Source organism: Pelmatolapia mariae, linkage group LG22 (genome assembly GCF_036321145.2).
Source record: "Pelmatolapia mariae isolate MD_Pm_ZW linkage group LG22, Pm_UMD_F_2, whole genome shotgun sequence".
In the NCBI taxonomy this organism is placed as follows: Eukaryota; Metazoa; Chordata; class Actinopteri; order Cichliformes; family Cichlidae; genus Pelmatolapia; species Pelmatolapia mariae.
The window spans coordinates 21,015,880-21,034,863 of NC_086245.2; the positions used below are offsets into that span (position 1 = coordinate 21,015,880).

The window sequence follows — 18,984 nt, forward strand, 5'->3', positions numbered from 1 at the left end:
ATGACAGCCAAGCCAGAAGGTAAAGGAGATGGATCTGAATAGAGAATTTTAATTGGTCACTGTGTGTGTGTGTGTGTGTGTGTGTGTGTGTGTGTTTCTTTTTTAATTCAACTGTATGCCTTTTTGACTACCTGCAGAGGATGCTGCTGCCGCCGAGTCCGACGAGCTGGCTGTGGACCGCAGTTATGTGAAGAAGAAGTTGGAGCATGGACTGACACGAATCTGGCAGGTTTGTTGAAAAGTCTGCGCCACTGTTTAAAAAAAAAAATAAAAAAAAATTTCTGAAGCATTTCTCTTCCATTAAATTTGTATTTCATTTTTTATTTTTTATTTTAATTTCTGATCCACTTGGAGCTGCCTAATCACAGGTTCTCCTCCCACAAATCACTGTGTCCCTATTATTTCTCTCCACAGGATGTCCAATTGAAAGTGAAGGCCTACATCCTGGGGACAGACATGTCGAACTTCAAATACGACGATTTCATAGTGGTACTGGATGTCATCAGCAGGTACGCCTCAGGTTTAGTGCAGACAGCTCGTGCTTGTATCCATTAATTGGTCCTCATTATCTTGCTATTGCTGTCCCTTCCTCTTTGTGCCCCCCCCCCCTCCTCCCCCCACACACACACACCTCTCATCCTTATATTTTAGGTTTTAGACTCACACTCATTCATTCATTCTCATGCTTCCAATAATGGCAACTGTTTTTTTTGTTAACTATAAAGGTAATTTCTCCAAACCCATTTCTCCAACTCCCCCTTTTTCCTAGTGTACTAAGAAGAATCAGGGATATTTTTTTTGGCCTTTTTCAGTGGGGTAGTGAAGAGTTACAGGAAAACAGAGAGTGAGAGGAGAAGACGTGCGGCAAAGGGCCGCGGGTCAGATTCAAACCCAGGTATACGGCATATGGGTGCCTGCTCTTCCTAGTGAGCTAAACCAGTGCTCAAGAATCAGGGATGTGGCTCTACAATGTGTTAATGGTGCTGTTTCCTAAATCTAGCAGTCGTATCGCAGTTACTCATCAAGCGATTATGACATTTTTTGCGTTACGTAAGTTCTTTGTTTAGCTCCGCAGAAAAAATATATCATTGATTCATCAGGAACGATCACCTCACATCATAGGAGAGAGACAGAAATGACAAAGCAGACTACAAAGATCATTATAAGTTAGGAAACATAAAACTAAAACTAGATCTGGAAAAACCTTTTTGTGAAACGTTTAAAAAGATGATATTAAATGGATATGAATATAAAGGAAAGTAATGGAAAAAATAGTGGGTGTTCATATCAAATAGACAGGACATGTGTTTAGCTTTAGTCTTTTTCAGTTTGGTCAAATTGGTTAACTCAGTCAGTCTGAGGAGGCTTTTTTGGATTTTCACCCCTCAGTCATAAAAGGCTGGTGGGCTATAGTCGTCACAATGCTGGGCGGGTGAAAAGCGTGGACACAAAATAATTAATAATGAAAACTACAAAATAACTTTGGGGTCTGCAGTGTTTAGTGGCTTCTTCAGACTTTTTTGCGTGAAAGGTAACAACAGTGACATGAAACCACACACATGGTGCCTACTCCAAAAAACGACTGTTGGCCACGTTAACCCTACCCTAAACCTACCCCAGCACCTCTAAACACAACATCCAAAGAAAAAGCAAACAGTGAAAGATTCCACCAACCCAGAGCTCAAGTTAGTGTGTGCCAGTTCTGGATCAGAAATGCTGTTTCTGCAAGTGTTTACTGTGAGCTGATGGGTTGTTTTAGCATTCTTAATTCTCATTATACAGTTTATCGCTGTAAAAGCTCTTTGCTGTGGCTTTCAGAAACGTTGCTAAAAGAAATATCACGTGCATGTCTTCCTGATTAGGATATGTAGAGTTGCTGTCATTGCATATCAGACACTGTTATCAAGTAAGACTGAAGTACTGTTAAGAATAGATTAACACATTCTTTACTTGAGGGAATAACCGAGTATAGAAATGCATGTGAAACATGCAGTGAAACGTGTTTTATTTCTAAGTCATGAATTTGAGATTTAGTGATATTTTTGCTCCAGTATCATTTCTTCAGTATCTCCTCTATAAAAACCTTTATTCTTGTAACACAACAAAATAAAATAAGGGTAAGAGTTTTGGACCTGACTTTATGTGCTGTTCTTTTTCTGTAATCTTTTGTAGTATTCAAAATAAGCCACATTATCTCGTGTAAAAATTATATTTCAAAAAAGTTACATAAAACATACAAGTGTTTTCTTACTGTGTGGTTCTTGTTTCTATGTGATTTATATCTATTAGTGTGTCTCCTCTTAAAATAAAATCACAAGTAAATTTCAGGGTGAGTATATGCTTGCATACTTGAGATCAAATGTTTTGCAAAGTACAAATGGGGAATATTATTTGAAGTGGGTGCTTTAATGGAAAATTCTGTGGTTCCACTCCTTTAGCCTCGCGCTCTCTCTTGACTCGCATGTTACAGAGTTACCAGAGCAGACATGTGTACAATGTGTCAGAGCCTCTGCTGGCTCAGCTGTCAGTCAGACACACACACACACACACACACACACACACACACACACACACACACACACACACACACACACACACACACACACACACAAAGCATTAATCCTCCTGTGGCTTTGAAGCTAAAGGCTGTTTTTGATATTGGAAAACACGAAGCCATGACTCCTGCAGTGAGAGATCCCAGCACCTTAGTACTCTCTTATTATGTTAGACTTACCTTAGGTTTGTGAACTGCCTCTAATGTAATGAGTGGCAATTGTTTTGTTTTTTTAATTAAACAAATTAACCAACAAATGGCTTAATCATGATATTCCTGACCTGCAGTTGTGGCATCTCTCTGCACACCTAGCTATAAGTGAAGTTATTTCAAAGCTCTAACCTCAAAGGGTGGCTTCAGTGGTTCATTAGGCAGCTGGTTTGTCCTCTCATTATAGACTTCATCTGATAAGATACCTACTGTAAATGAGCCATCTCATCCCTGCAGCTACCGATAAAGCTGTTGTGGTCATTGCATCTCTCGAGCCAACACGGGCTGCAGAATGCCAGTTTGTCTTAGTGCAGTCTCTTCAAACAGGAGGTTTGTTTTAACACTTCCACTCTGTCTCTGTCTTTGTCTCTAGCTCTCCTTACTTTATCTTCCTTCCCTCCTGCCACACTTTTGGATTTGTGATCAGTTTTTCCCGCCAACCTTCTCTTTCAGGTTGATGCAGGTGGGTGAGGAGTTTTGTGGCAGTAAGTCTGAGGTCCTGCAGGAGTCTATCAAACGCCAGAGTGTCAACTACTTTAAAAACTACCACAGGTAAGAAACGTCTGGGGCTTCTGTTTGATCATTATCCGAACCATGTGAGAGTTACGGCAGATGTTGGTCGAGTCTTTCAAAGCTAAACATGATGGAAAGTAGATGAAACCATTTCTTAGAAAGCAGGATATCGTTATGTGAGAGAAACCTTTGCACACGGCGATAACCACTGGCTGCCTCCAACATGCTCTATCCCAGGCATAACCCTCTTCGGAGCTAGATGTGTAATTACATGCCAGCACTCACTGAGCTGGAAGCACATTTACATCTTGATTGCATAACCTCCTGCCAAATTCATAAATATGTATACTTTCACGCAGAAGGCTCCACATCATCTGAGGTGATTTGCATTGATCAGTGTTAAGGTTACCTGTCAAGAATCATTGATAACACGCTTAAATATGATTCCTCTTATAAGCGTCAGTCCTGTGACACAAATCGGGTACAGCTTTGGGTTACAGGTGGTGACATGGAGGTGTGAACATGTAACGAAAAAACAGAAAGAGGTCAAAGAGACCCATAGACGAAGAAGACTCGACCAAACACACACACACCTTTACATCGTGCCATTCAGCGTGCTTTATATTTACCCTCCAGCAAAGTATGTCTATGTTTCTCCGTCTGGTTCCTGCGGTAACACACCCGGTCATCAGCGGGGGTGTACTGTCAGCCTCTGGATGCAAAGCACAGACTGACATTGTAAGAGTTCAGGCATAATAAATATTTTAGAACTCCAGCATTGTTGAACTCCACATGGGGTTTTTTTGTTTTGTTTTGTTTTTTTCGTGCTGAGCGATTGAACTAGTCTCAAGGTTTTAATGTCCTCTGATTCACAGTGGATTGAATTGAAGAAATACAGCTGTCGAGTGGACGAATGTACAGCATTACAGTGAATATTCGACACTGTCTTTTGTGTTTTTTTACTTTCATACTTTAAACGCCTTAAAGAAAAGAAACAAGCAGCGCTGCTGTGTTTGAAGTGAACACCGCACTGACATTTCACACCGAAGGAAGGATACTGACCTAGCGGGTGAGCACCCGGGGTGGCTGCTGTGAGCTGTGATCACAGTTAGCATTGAATCGTGTTGCAAACAGCACACACAGAACTCTTCCTTCACACTTCGCATTAGTGACCTTTGCAGGCTTTATTGATGTCATTGTGTTTAAATTGGGAGCTGCTTGACTATATGAGGTTGAATTAGGTGATTAATGGACAGATGTTAATGCTTTCTGTCTCTTTCACTTTTTCTTCTTCCTGACCTTTCCTCAGCACTGTGCTCATTCCCTTTTCTCTTTTCGCAACCCCTCAGGGCCCGACTGGAGGAGCTGAGGATGTTTCTGGAAAATGAGACGTGGGAACTGTGTCCAGTCAAGTCTAACTTTAACATAGCCCAGCTCCATGTGAGTAAGAGACACAGAACTGAGGCGAAAAGGTGAAGGGAGGGTGCTTTCATTTATTCCACGCTGTCACTCACTGCTGTGAAATTTGCATGAGGATGTGAAACGCTGAATCTGCTCAGTGAGGTGTGCGCGCGTGCAACCGGGTGCAAGTGCGTAAAGTTCACTGCTCATTATAAAACACAGATGAAGATCAAACGGCTGCTGTCCCATATGGGATGTATGTTAGACAGTTTTTCTCACACTCATGAGCCACAGTTAAAAAATACTATATTAAAAAATCTTTCCTATATATAATAACATCAGATTTGTGGACTGCACATCCATCTCTGAATCTCCTATTCCACCACATCCTATTGGATTAAAATCTGGAGGCCATCTCTGTACAGTGAACTCAATGTCACAATCAGGAAACCAGTTTGAGATGATTTGAGATGGCAAGTTAACCTGCTGGAAGCAGCCATCAGACGATGGGTACGCTGCTCATAAAGGGATGGAAATGGTCAGCAGGAATACTTGGGTAACACTGTGGCATTTAACAATGCTGAAGAAATTCCAAGATTAAGTAGAAGAAAACATTTTGAAATCTGAATGTACAGCTCATTGCACTTCAAAGCAACACTGATGAATGGAAAGGAATGTAAAGAAGATGAATGCAGTGAACTCGAGTATTTTTTCACCTTTATCTTTTTTCCTTCATCTCTGTTTTGCTTATACGCACAAAACGATAAATAAGCATACCAAAGAACCGTCCTAATAAATGGACTTGCATGGGAATTTTACATGCCTTTATCACTTTACTATGCAGGCAATGTATTACTTGGCCTTCACTACAGTATGATTTAAGTTTGCGTAGTGGAATTCCTCACAGACGTCCTGTACAGACGGTGATTTAGCTTTTGTTGTGATGCAGCCCCTTAAAACCAAGTGGTCAGAGGTACTGTGTACAAGTGACGTGTTAATTGGAGTTCTTGGCTCTGTTTTCTTTTAAATTACCTCTAACTTTATTCATTTTAAAAGTCTCGCAGACTTTTTGTAGGATACTCTGATCAGTAACAATTCCTTGTGCGTCCCTGTGTCCCATCTTCTCCGATCCAGGAGTTTAAGTTTATGGGTCAGTGTCGCTCGCCTTCGGTGTCCCCGAGTAGGCAGGCCGCGTCTTCGACCAGCCCGTCCCAGGAGGAGCTGTCCCTGTTCCAGCAGTACCAGCGAGAGGGAAACCCTTTTGAGATGCACATGGAGCACAAGGAAGAGGAGACGGAGGATGTGCTGGCATCTAATGGGGTAGGTGTTAGGAAACACACTCCATCTTGTAAAAAAAGTTAAGAATAAGTCGTGTCTGTGTTGAAATCTGTTATAATACTACAGTATTTTTAGGAATATGATCATTTTGGAAAAAGTCACAAGTTAGAATTGAAACACAGAACTAGATTTGATTATAGAGTGTGCGCTTCCACCAGCTAGATACACCCACTTACATAAGTATGCCTAATTAAGCCTGCCTATAGAGTCAAACTCCAGACAAGTTCATAAAGAGGTGAACTGATTTGAGAAATAATCAGTGTCCCTTAAGCTCTCATCACCAGGGTCATAACAAGCGTTTATTAGGGGTTTAAGGGCAGCCGTGCAAAACGTGCCATAGTCATTACAGGGCTTTGACACACTGTCTGACAAGTAATTTTAGCCATTCAATAGAAAATAAACTACTGCTCTTGTACTTGGCTAATGATTAACCCAAGAAAAGAGTTTCATGTAATGCAGCTGATTTTTTTTTCTTTGAGTTTTTAGTGTCCAGGCCTCCGGTATAGGAATCCTTTTAATTTCTTAATACATTTTCGGAACTGTGTTTTGTGTTAAATATAAATTAAAAGCACTTTGCTTTTAATTTAAGTAGTGTCCCTTTTAGGAAATAACAACTACTGCCTCATGCTACAGAGGCTACTCATCTGCTCCTCCTATGGAAAACAATATTTGTCTTTCAGATTTCAGAGGTGCCCCCACACCTTTGGCTTTACTTTATGATGACATATCAACATATCTGGATAAGCCTTTGGTGTTTGGCTGCTCATAAGCATGTAATCCTTTATATATGATGCTTGTGTTCCCTCGGCATGTAGAAAATATTGCCTTATTTCAGTAAGGTATAATATGAACTCTCTTGTGAGAGGTGAATCAATTTTGTGCCCTCCCAGCAGTATGTGAGGTATTTGAAGTGTTTATTTGTTGCTTTGTGGGTAATTTAATCACAGAGCGTTAATGCAGTTTGTTTTTATTAGTCTTACACCATTTTTATCTTGGGGGAGTGGGTTAATACTTTGTGCTGTTTCAAAATCTCTGTGGACTCTTTGTTGCTGTGTCTTGCGATCAACAGCGCCGGCACCATTTCCCCGTAGAGTTGGACTTTTTTCACACCTGTCTTAACACTTGTCTTCTCTCTGTTTTACCCACTTTATCTGAACTCTATCCACCGCTTTTTCACCCCTGACTTCAATCTCATCTTTCTCTTCACCGTTTCTCAAGTACGAGTCAGACGAGCTGGAGAAAAGCGTGTACCAGGATTACGACAGCGACAGCGATGTCCCAGAGGAGCTCAAGCAGGACTATGTTGATGAGCAGACGGGTGATGCTCCTCTAAAGAGGTCAGTTCCATGTCCGGCTCTGAGTGTATGCCTCAAATCTCCAGACAGTCCATGAATCTTCTGTTTAAATCCACTTTCAGCTTGTTTGATAACTGGATTTATGTTTGTGCTGTCCGAAAGGGTTGTTAGATTTCAGTTCTGTTCCAGTTGTTTTGAAGACCAAAATTTAGTTTCTTGCTTGTTTTTTTTTTTTTTTTTTATATGAAAAGTGAGAAAATTAATTATAGTTTACTTGTTTATTTTATCAGACACGTTGAAGACAGCTTTGGACAGCTGGTACATGGACCAGTTAACAAACAAAATAAATTTTCACTGCTAGCTGGGAAATATTCAAAAAATGAGCACACCGATTATGTTAATTACACACACCAAACTATCTGTCTGTACTTGAGTCTTCATTTTGAAGGCATTACTCTTTACACCTCCAGCACCAACAATTTAAGCTAACCTCTGGCTAACCCTGCCAAGTCAGCAGTAAACTTGTATATCCATGAAAAAATTACCTTTCCTTTCTACCTCGGCTAATGCGATTGGTGCGTATTGTAAAATTAGTGGCTATTTAATAATGGTGAAGGCAATTATACACTTCTCCGTTCAGTGTGTTAAAGCACTAATTTTCATTTGAAAGAGGGTTTAATTGCAGCTGGAGAAAGTTTTGTATTTTGCCTCCTTTATTATCAGGGATGCTTGAATTGTAAAGAACCTATCATTTGTGCAACTGTTTTAGCATTTCACAGCTTTAACAGTTTAGATGTTCCTCTCGAACTGATTTAGCCGACCTCGTTTAGAACTGCGGCATTTTCCCTGCAGCATGATGGGGTCTTAAATTTTGTGTCACCGTTCAGCTGGGACGGTCTTTGTCGATAAGCCTGCTGTGCTCATTTTGTGCGTGTGTGATGAACTGAACTGCCAAGAACTTGCAGTAAATTAATGTTTTTAGGCAAATCTGAGAGCTGATCTAAAAAAAACCGTTAGGATCTGCACTGGAGTCAAAACCTTGATTCATTGCAGTTTCTGTTTCCTGTCTTGTATGATGACATACAGTATTATTTTATGCTTTTTAGTTCCTCGCGTGTACTCACCTGACATTAGTCCACGATCACTAAAATCCTTATTTCCTGTTCTTATAGGCTGGAATTACTAGTGCTTAATTATGTAATGGCTCATATAGTCGCAGAAATGAGACAGACCATGTAATGATTTCTGCCCATTTAATCATTGCTGGCTAATATGGCTTGGCGAGCTCCGTGTCAGAGTCTGGTGCTCCAGGATCACCAGTTCTGAGACTTCACCACTGGGGTCCCATTTCCTGTGTTGTGAAATGGGTTCTGATTGATCAATTACAAGAACTGTGACCCACAGTGAAGGCTTTGAACCTGGCCCTATCATTTCAGGGGATTAATGATGTTGACACGTATTAGCAAGTCTCTTTTTCCTCATGGTTCTGACCTACTTTCTCTGACTCCGCCACCAGCGTACCCCGAGAAACCGTGAGAACCAAGAAGAAGTCCGACTACAACCTCAATAAGACCAACGCACCAATTCTCACCAACACCACCCTCAATGTCATCCGGCTTGTTGGTGAGTCCTGGAAACACACGCACACACACACTCTCATTGATGACTAACCTCTGCTTGTGAGGTGTCCAGACAGTGTGTCCTCTCTGGCCTTCTGAGAGTTTCATTTATTCATCATTAAAGCCTGCAAAATACTGCAATTGGCACGCTCCACATCTGCGTGACTGAACTGCACTAATAGTGGTTAACCTTCACCCTGAGTTCCTGCCTTCTGTTTCCAAAGAACTGCTTACATGTATAAATATGTGACGTGGCTTTAAAGACATGAGAAAAGAGTCTGATGATGTACACTCATAATGTGATTTTAGAGAGGAGGTAGCTATCTTTGCTGTTTTGGCGTCCAAAGCTGAGAAATGCAGTTATGTGAATTCAGACTGTCTGAATGTTTTTCATCCGAGTTCTCTAAAAACTTTACTGCGCATACAGTAAAAAAGCAAAAGAACTGTATTTTGTCACATGCTACATAATATTGATTTAGAGCCACGTGGAAAAACTTGCAGCAAGAAAAAAGACCCCCAAAGTTTGATTCCATACAATCACTTCTAATTCAGTCTCTGCTGGACTTTGATGGAGTTAGATTGCTCCCTGAGTTCTTGGTGCAGAATTTAAGGGAAAGGGTGTGAAAAATGAGAGTGTGGGAGAAATAGTGCTGCCTCGGTAGCAAAGCCAGCTAGATTGAGTTTATTTCTTCTTTTTTTTATTCTTCCATACATCAGTTCTGAGTCAATGGTAACCTTGTTACACCCCTGTACCTCTGTAGTTATTGCCTTTATTACCTTTCTGCTGAATGAAATCCTTGCAATTTGTATGCAAATGCAATATGCTCATGCTGATGTCCTTCCCAAAAAGGATATGGTTCAACCACGATTAACTTACAGTAGTTTAACCCGTTTAATCTCCTTCAAAATTTACTCAAGTACACCGCTATTTCATTCTGTGTAAAGTGATGCTGGGTTTCACGGTGCTAAAGAACAATATGGATGCCCTCTGTGTCACACAGCACTCGACACAAAGCTTCCATTGTACTCGGTTCTAACTGTTACGCCTTTGTCTCCTCTCCCTAAAGGAAAGTACATGCAGATGATGAACATTTTGAAACCAATTGCCTTTGACGTCATCCACTGCGTATCACAGCTTTTCGACTACTACCTTTACGCTGTGTACACTTTCTTTGGACGCAACGACATGGTACAGTATTCCTTCATCATTGTGGTGTTGTGTCTATCACATCAAGTGTTTATACTGAAGACTAATGAAAAAACAAACATTTGCTAGCCAATAAAAGACCCTTGAAGCAAAACCTTGTAACTCAGCCCATTTTCGATGTGGCATTTTTGCATTTATTGGCTCCAGAAAGTATTTGTACAACAAAATTTCCACTGGTTTAAAAAATAAAATCAGTTTAAAAAAGTTACAGACATCGATTTGATCCTCAGAAAACAACCCTAAATAAATATTTTCAACTTCAAAGAAGCACAAACACAGTGGGGGCAGTGTCATAGTGTGCTGATGTTTTTCTTATGACGGTGCGCGGGAATTTGTTTATTGATGAAATCATGAACTTTGCAGTGAAAAAGCCAAAAGATTATACAGTGAACAGAAGTGGATATCTCACCAAGTTTGTCATCTGAAGCATACCGTCCACCCCGTTCAACTAAATTTTGCCCAGGAAGAAAGATTATGACCTTCCCAGAGCCCTGATCTGAATCACTACCTACAGGATGCCATAAAGGAAAAAAAGCCTGATGGTCTAGTGTGGAGGAACTAAAAGTTTTGCAAACCTTTGTGAAAGCTATTACAACATTGAATTGACCCCCTCCATGCCCAGATGTTGTCAAGCAGTTCTGCAAGCTGAAGGATGTCAAACTAAACTCTAATACATAATAAATCTTTAGTGAACCACTGGATTCTTTTGGCATGGTTTTAAACTCCGTGTCTGTAGTTTTATAATTTAATACTCTAAAAAACACCTTCTGTGGAATAAAAGCTGAGCATGTGTTGTTGCTCCATCTTTCCTAAAATAAAGGCTTAAAACCAGAGGGTAATACTTGCTTGCTTTGTTTGCAAGTTACATCTCCAAACTACACAGCATACATGCTAGTTAGTGCTAAGTACTAAATGAATGAAATGCTAGAATTTTACCCACTAAAATGAAAGGATAGACTTTATGGACAGGCAGGTTAAACAGGAAGTCAGATTATTTGTCTCACAAAAGGGCTCGAGCGGTCTCGCAGACGGCCAGTTGTGTCAGCATGGTGCTCAGTCAGGAGCCACAACCCTGCTTCCAAACCTTAACAAAATACAAACTTAGTTACTTACTTTTTAAGTTATTGCAATACTTGTCGATCATACATTTGGCATAAAGCTGAAAAACTGTCTCTGGGTAACAAAACTCCTTTTTGTACTAAGCAGTAAATATGTTTTTAATGCTGTTAATTTTGGTTTTGGGGTTAAAATTTCAATTCAGTTCAGTTCAATTGTATTTATATAGCACAACAACAGTCAGTTCATACTGTACACTAAAGACCCCACAATTATAAAGCAGCAATAAGATACTTTAATTTAAGTCTGATTGTGCCTGTGCTGTTTATGTACAGCAGATGAGTGATTAAAACTCAAACACTGACTGTCTCTCAATCTCTTTCCCCCACATATTCTCCTGTTAACAGTTTTGTGCTCTCAATATTTAAGACAATTAGATAGCAGGAGGGCAATCTTTACTTTTTTGAAAACTTTGGAGTCGCAGCCAAGCGTCGGACTCTATCACTTCTCTGCTTTTGCGAGAAAAGCGGGAAAGAGAATCAGCACCTCCAAGTCTGAAACCATGATCATTAACTGGAAAAAAAATACAATTCCTATCCCTGGTCAGGCAGGAATTTCTGTCCCAGGTAAAGGAGTTAATTCACAAGTGATGGAGAGAGCAGAGCAGGAGAAAAAGACAAAAAGACAGACTGATGTATTATCTGCAGTGATACAGATGCTGTATCAGTCTGTTGTAGAGAAAACAGAGCTGGGTGTGAAAGCGAAGCTGTCAATTTATTGGTGGATCTACATTCTGCCCTCACCTATGGTCTAAAAGAATGAGATCGCTGATACAAGCAGCAGAAACAAGCTTCCTCTGAAGGGTAGTAGGGCTCTCCCTTAGAGATAGGGCGGTGAGCTCGATAGCTCAGAGTAGAGCTGCTACTCCTTCACATTGAAAGGTGTGTCAGTCATCTGCCATGGGGAAGATGTCCTGTGGGCAAACTCAGGACATGCTGGCAGGGTTATATATCTGGGCTGGCTTGGTGTCCCCCTGGAAGAGCTAGAAAAAACGGCTGGGGGTATCTGCTTACACTGCTGCTCCCGTGACCCAGACTCAGATAAGTGGCAGAAAACGGATTGATGGAAGTCAGGAATTTTAAATTTGGTGTCTGTGTTGCTTAACTCACTTTTGGAGACAGACTCAAGAGGCAACTCCAGGAACTGCATTTATTTTTGGCACTTCCACATTTGCCTCATTGACTGCTGTTTTCTGCTTGTTCCGGATGCATCTAAATGTCTTTCCCAATAATGGCAAATTAAAAAAAAAAAAAAAGATGAAACAGGGAAAAGCTGGGGAAAAAAGTATAATCTCGTGAGTTAAGTAAACCTCACAAGTAATCAAGAGTTTTTGTTTTTGCTCATTGTAATGCCGACTGCGTCTGCGGCCGCAGTGTAGATGTTCTATTGTTGTGAAATTACCTTCATACTCATTTCCAAAGCTCCAGAATATAACTTCTTGACACAAATTGCTTAATATTACTTCTGCTGCATCAGTAGTAAGGTGCTTTATGGAGATTGCCTGCATTTATTATTTCTTTTTTTTTAATGTTTATTAGATGATATACAGTGAGATGTGAAATAACCACTGCTTCCATCTTTTCTCATTACTGTCTGTCTCACAGTAAAAATTCAAGCTGAACGATAGGATGCAGTCTGCGAGCCCAGTCCCTCCACTCAATCTAAAGGCTATTATGTCATTTATACTGTGCCTCACAAAGAAAGAAGAAAACAGCATTTGTGTCAGTATCACCCTCAGGGATGCAATAATGATGGCAGCAAAATGACTTCTATCCCGTTGAGGTGGAAGAGATAACGGGGATGAAAGCTCCACGGGGGCCCCTCCAACTCGGATTATTGGCATGCGTGCGTGCGTGTGTCAAGGAGAAATGAGGAAAGGTTGAGAGTTGATAAGTTGTCAGTGGGTCACCGTCACCGATGCAGAATATGTCAGCCTCTCAGTATCATTGCCTACCTTGTCTTTTACTTAATGTCTTGTAATTTTTTTTAAGCGTATATCATTTTTTTGTCGCTTAAGCCAGCTCCTTCAGCCATTTCTTTCTACCGTCTACATTCCCAAAACCTTAATCTAATTTTTCTTCTTCATGCTTGTTACTCTCACCATCTTCCCGTGTCATTTTCACTCTCTGTTTACATCACTCTGTAACTTTTACCGCCACTATTTATCCACCGCATCCACTCTAGACCTCAAAGTGTCACTTCATGAACCCAGCCATTTTCATTAATGGTCTCACTTGAAGAGCCACCGACAGCTAAATGCTAATGTCCCCATGAATCTTTAAAAAGCTCCTGGAAATTGCTAGTCACATACGCTGGCGTTTTGACCTATAGGCTCTGCTCTCCTTACACGGCTGGAATCAAGATGGGCCTGCTTGACTCCCCCACTTGAAGAGTAATGTGTGGCATTAATATTCAAAAGGGTAAATACACTCATTATCTGCGTGTATTTGCCTTGTTAAGGCAAGCCGCGCTTTTGACGGTGTCACACATGCTAAAGATGTATTATGCGCCCTGCTTGCAGATTCTCCGTCGTCAATAATAGCTGGGTTTTCTGCTCCAGGGGCTGTGACAGGCAGATTTGCTAACATAGTTTTGAGAAAAGTGATTAATGTTTGAAAATTGTAGAAAGCTGAACCTCAAGGGGGGGAAAAAATCTTAGGTTTTAGCTCTGGGAAGACACCGTGGAGGGCTATAGTAAGAAAAGGGCAAAAAGAGGTGTGAATTGAAAGATGGAAGGCAAATGGAGACAATAGAATATTTTCATTTTGAGTAACAATGGCAGAAATGTTCGGGGGTAAAGGCTGCCTACTGAAATGAAAAAGGGGTTCACTCTCAACTCCTAGCTGCCGCTCGTACTGGATGTTATTTATCTTGTGCAGCAGTACAGACTCTCACCTGTGGCCTACAATAAAACCAAACGACGCCCGACTGCACCAGAATCTTGAAAACTGAAGCCAAAAAAACCCTACATCACAAAAACTGTCACTTCTACTTCCCCCTACCTAAACAATGGTCACTTCTGAACAGCCTCTGCCAAACAGCATCTATCTCAAACCCACGCTGACATTGACAACTACTTGATGTGTGTTTTTCCTCCTGATGCCCTTCCATGTGTTTAAAAGTTTCTAAAAACAATATGAACAACCTGAGAGCTTTTTAAAGTCTGTCACTGACTATCAAGGTCAGGGATGCCACACACATACAACCAGCTTTGATTTCAATTGGGCCAAAACCAGTGAAACTGCCCTTCCTGTCAATGTGAAGATTTTTAACTAGACATTTCATCCCATTTAATATGTGAAAAAGAAGTTCAGTTTCAACAAAACGTCTCATGGAGTTTTTATACAAGGCGGTCTGTGAACATTTGTAGGTTAAAGAAAAAGCAATAAGGACACAACAGCAGTGACACTTAATTCTAAGATATTACTAAACTGAGAGAGATTAAAGGGGGCATGTTGAGCTGGCGTATCGGGTTTTCACAATGCCACCTCTCTGCGTGTTCAGCTGCTACACAATACAAACTGATGAGTCCCAGTTTACTAAGCTACCACATGTCTGGCTGATAAGCATTTTCTTATTGCTGGTCTTAAATGAAAAACTTTAAAAATTTGTGGGCAGAACAATTCCACTCACTACTTCCATTAATCGAATTATTTTTGTTTGCTTGCACATTTCTGGTTTTTTTTTCTAGTTGTGTTTTCTTCTTCCAGAGTCTTTAATTTGAAGCTTTTGCTTCTTGTTTTTCCTTTCTTGCTATCCGTTCGTCATCCGTAAGCCCGTCCCAAGCCCATCTTTGCAAGCTCACGGCAGCAGAGAGGCGGGCACCGCCAGGGTTGTGGGCCCTGCCTGCTTGGTAAGAGGTACAACCTGAAGTGTTCTGACTACTTCATGGTTGTGCTGCTTAGAGAATCCAGCATGTGTGGTGTGGTTGTTTTCAAGCCCTTAAGATGTGCGCGATTTGCTTTCACAGGCGACATCGAGCACATCTCGGAGTGATTTCAGAAGCATTTGCATTGAGGTTTCTTCGCTTTCACCCTCTCCGCTTCGTTTTTCTCTGAGCTCTGTCTGTCACCTTCTGTTGTCAGCGTGATTGTCTGATTGTTGATGTTGGTTCTTCCCAGCTACTCCTCCCTCTTTAGGATTAGAGTTGGCTAGAAGCAGAAAGCGAAGTCTCTCTTGTCTCTGACTACGTGAGATGAGAGCAGATGTCCCGGTGTGAGCGTGATTTTTACACTCCGCTGAAGTGTGTGTTCTTATAGAGGGAAGATTTTTGTGCACATTTCAAACACTCACTCTGTGTCTATTCTACAGTATGAGTCATCAGGTCTGGGCCTTATCAGCAGCAGACTGAGAACCACACTGAACCGGATCCAGGAGAGCCTCATTGATATGGTAAGACTGTGTCTCGCTCTTCCTCTTTCACCTTCTCTTCTGTTCACTCTTTTACCAGCGTGCATTATCTCATTGTCTGTCTCATTTTCTGACACAAACACACCATCTCACGCCTCTATCCTCCCATCCTTATGCACCTCTTTCCTCTTAATGTCGCTCCTCTCACTTTTTGGCCATCCATTCTGTCCGTACTGACCATGCTGTACGTGTGGTCTCATTGTTTAGAGAGCCCACAGCCGGTGTCACAACATGCATTATGGGTCATCATTATCTGGCCGGTGGTCACTCAGACTCGTGTACACCTCCCTCTGTTTAAATGGTCAGGCCAGGGTGGATATGTGTGTTATTCCATTAGGGCTCTCTAGCGCTGCTCCTCGCTGTGATATTACATAGTGACAATTAGTGTGGTGCAGTCCACTTTTTGCCTGATAATATGTCTTTCTGCAGTCTGTCTCTCCTGTTACATGATCATACAACTGTCATCTCTTGCTTCTGCCTTTTATTTGCCTGCCTTTAATGGCCTGTTTTGCATTATCATAGCAAGAAACCCTACAATCCTCTGTAAGCGTGCATTTGGTGGCGGTGGAGAGAAGAAACTCCCTTTGCAGTGGACCAAATCTCCAGCAGGATGAGGCTTAGGGAAGGGCAACCATCTGCCTCAACTCATTAGCATTAGAGGAAAACTAAGAGGCAAAGACCGAAGAGAAACAACAAACTAAATAACAATAAACTCCCTTCAGGCTGGTAGGGACAGTAACCACAGATAAGGATCATGTTGCTCCTGAGGCACAGATACTGATGGAAAATACACGGAGAGCAAGGACGGAGAAGGAAAAAGCCCAAACTGCAGGAGAGAGAAAGAGTGAACGCTAATGAAGTGCAATAGTCACATATGAATGTATGCAGAGCAAAGTAGAGTGCTTTATGAGATTTCGTCTAGCAGCCTAAACAGCAAAGCTAAAGGAAGGTTCTAGGTCACTTGAGCCAACCTTCACTATAAGCCTCTTTGTAAAGTTTTACACCCAAGGTATCTGCCAGCTAAACCCAAAGTGGGAACTTCTTCCACAGGAGTGGAGCCTGATCACTGACAGCTCTGCCTCCCACTTTGCTTTTGGAGTAACAAGTAACAACAAGTAAGCGTCAGGTGTGCTGTAGCTACAGGCAGCTATACTTGTTAGTAAATGGCCTGTATTTGTATAGCGCTTTACTTAGTCCCTATGGACCCCAAAGCACTTTACACTACATTCAGTCATCCACCCATTTACACACACGTTCACACACTGGTGATGGCAAGCTACATTGTAGCCACAGCTGCCCTCGGGCGCACTGACAGAGGCGAGGCTGCCGGACACTGGCGCCACCGGGCCCCCTGACCACCACCAGTAGGCAACGGGTGAAGTGTCTTGCCCAAGGACACAACGACCGAGACTGTCCGAGCCGGGGCTCGAACCGGTAACCTTCCGATTACAAGACGAACTGCCAACTCTTGAGCCACGATCGCCCCAGTAGGTGTTAGTAAGTGTGTATTTAGGTAAAGAAATACAGATTTCTTACCTTACCTGGTAATCTGTGTTTGTGAATAAGCTGAGGATACGACTTGCTGTATTTTACCCTGCTTGGTTTCCGTTTGCAGTCTGCTTCTAGTACAAGTGCTATAAATCATTTGCTTTGGAGAAAGCTTTGATTGTGTGCTGGTAAATGAGGAAAGCAACGGCTGTCGTGTCAGGATTTTGTTTTGAAAAGTAACTTTAAATCTTTCCACCTTTGTGAACTGTGGTTGTTGCACCGAAACAGGAAGCCTTGGACTGAATATACACCGAAAGCCCAAAAATATTGGCAGTTTTCTCTTTTTCATTTTCCTCTTCTTTTTTTCTCTTCCCTCAACAGTTAGCAGCACATTATTGCTTTGTTTACAAAACCCCATAATGGCAATTTTCTTGCTACTTGCTTGTAGTCTCTATAGCTTCACAGTTTGGAGGTGGTCTGAGGAGAAGAAGAAAACAAAAAGCAAAAAACAGAGTTATGAATCATGAAGCCGGAGGAAAGAATAAAGAATTATCTAAACTTTAAATTGTTGTATGCTGCTGCATGTTTTCTCCCTTCAGGGGGCCCAATAGTGACTATTTACACCTGAGTACTTTTCTGAGTAAACTGTGAGCTGTTTTCCGATATCAGACAGGCTGCGGGTGATGTGCTCACTTTTTCAGCTGATCAAATGGACGCAGATAAACAGACAAACTGAAAGCGGAGAGAAAAAGAGAACAAAAAGAATTGAGTCGAATTGCACTGTGGCATTTCTGTTTCTGTGAGCGCACGAGTCCTCTGAGAAGATAGAAGCGTGCTAACCCAAAAGCACACTGATGCGCATTCATATTTCAGATAAGCAAAATCATATCACTTTGCCCCCTGATTAAGAGCCGTTTCCAACCACCTTGGAGGAGCGATGCAGTCTGGCTTTGTAACTTCCCATCCTTTCTCCAGTGTAGTGGCAAATGCTTTCAGCCCATCTTTTCTCATGCAAAGCTATTTTAGCTCATCTTAATAAATCATCTGATGTTGGAAAAATGCCCTATATTCCAAACTAACACCGCACTCCCTATTTTTTCTCTTTTTTTCATCCTTGTCTTGCTCTCCTTTTACTCTTCTGTGTTTTACATCATGATCTACTCACATAAATCTCGCAGAAGCTGGTTCTCTTAGATGAGGCGGAATATAAATCCTTCTCTCTCTTGTTTTTTTAAGATTGGTAACCTAACTGCGCAGTGAACATGCTGATGTATTTCTACAGAGTACAGAAACTATTCTACCTGCATACAGATACATAAACTGACACACTCCAGAGATCGTGACAGGGAAGACCTCATTTGTAAACACATTATAAAGTTAATTGCACACTGCATGTCAATTGAGCTGCTGAATCCTTGCGGTTTTGTTCCCCTGATTTGCCATCGCAACTGTCTGATTCCAAAGCCAATGTGCTCGTAATGACTCGGAGTCCCACATGAGCACCAGCGAGATTCCATCTCATCTGGTCTCAGGTACAGCGTGCCTTCGGCTTAAATTAGGACTCCACTGGGAAAGTAAAAGATCACCTCGTAGTTTATGTTCCATTTCTCTACCTCTCATATTCTTGATTACCTCTCTGGAAACCCTGTCGGGTAGTCTGGCTCTGACACTTTTTGTTTCAAGTTCACTCACTGTGGACTTTTGCTATTTTGTTTAAAGTGTTTGAAAGGTTGGGCGGCTAGGGAGCATGAGTGGGAGGGATGTGTTGCTGTATCACACAAAACACTTGTTACATAATGTTTAATCACACGCACGGTCTATTTCATTGAAATG

The 18,984-nt window shown here is 41.5% G+C and overlaps 1 protein-coding gene across 2 annotated transcripts in view; it reads left to right on the forward strand.

The window, feature by feature from the left end:
* The window catches only part of vps50 (VPS50 EARP/GARPII complex subunit), a 120,107-nt gene that overhangs the window by 67,061 nt on the left and 34,062 nt on the right, over positions 1 to 18,984 (forward strand). The window contains exons 14-23 of one of the 2 annotated variants that reach the window (XM_065471031.1): positions 138 to 229; positions 415 to 509; positions 3,218 to 3,316; positions 4,627 to 4,717; positions 5,813 to 5,998; positions 7,235 to 7,353; positions 8,828 to 8,934; positions 9,998 to 10,119; positions 15,029 to 15,106; positions 15,565 to 15,645. In XM_065471031.1, coding sequence (XP_065327103.1) covers positions 138 to 229; positions 415 to 509; positions 3,218 to 3,316; positions 4,627 to 4,717; positions 5,813 to 5,998; positions 7,235 to 7,353; positions 8,828 to 8,934; positions 9,998 to 10,119; positions 15,029 to 15,106; positions 15,565 to 15,645 — 1,070 coding nt within the window. The remainder of the gene's footprint in view (positions 1 to 137; positions 230 to 414; positions 510 to 3,217; positions 3,317 to 4,626; positions 4,718 to 5,812; positions 5,999 to 7,234; positions 7,354 to 8,827; positions 8,935 to 9,997; positions 10,120 to 15,028; positions 15,107 to 15,564; positions 15,646 to 18,984) is intronic. The other variant, XM_065471032.1, reaches the window with a different exon arrangement.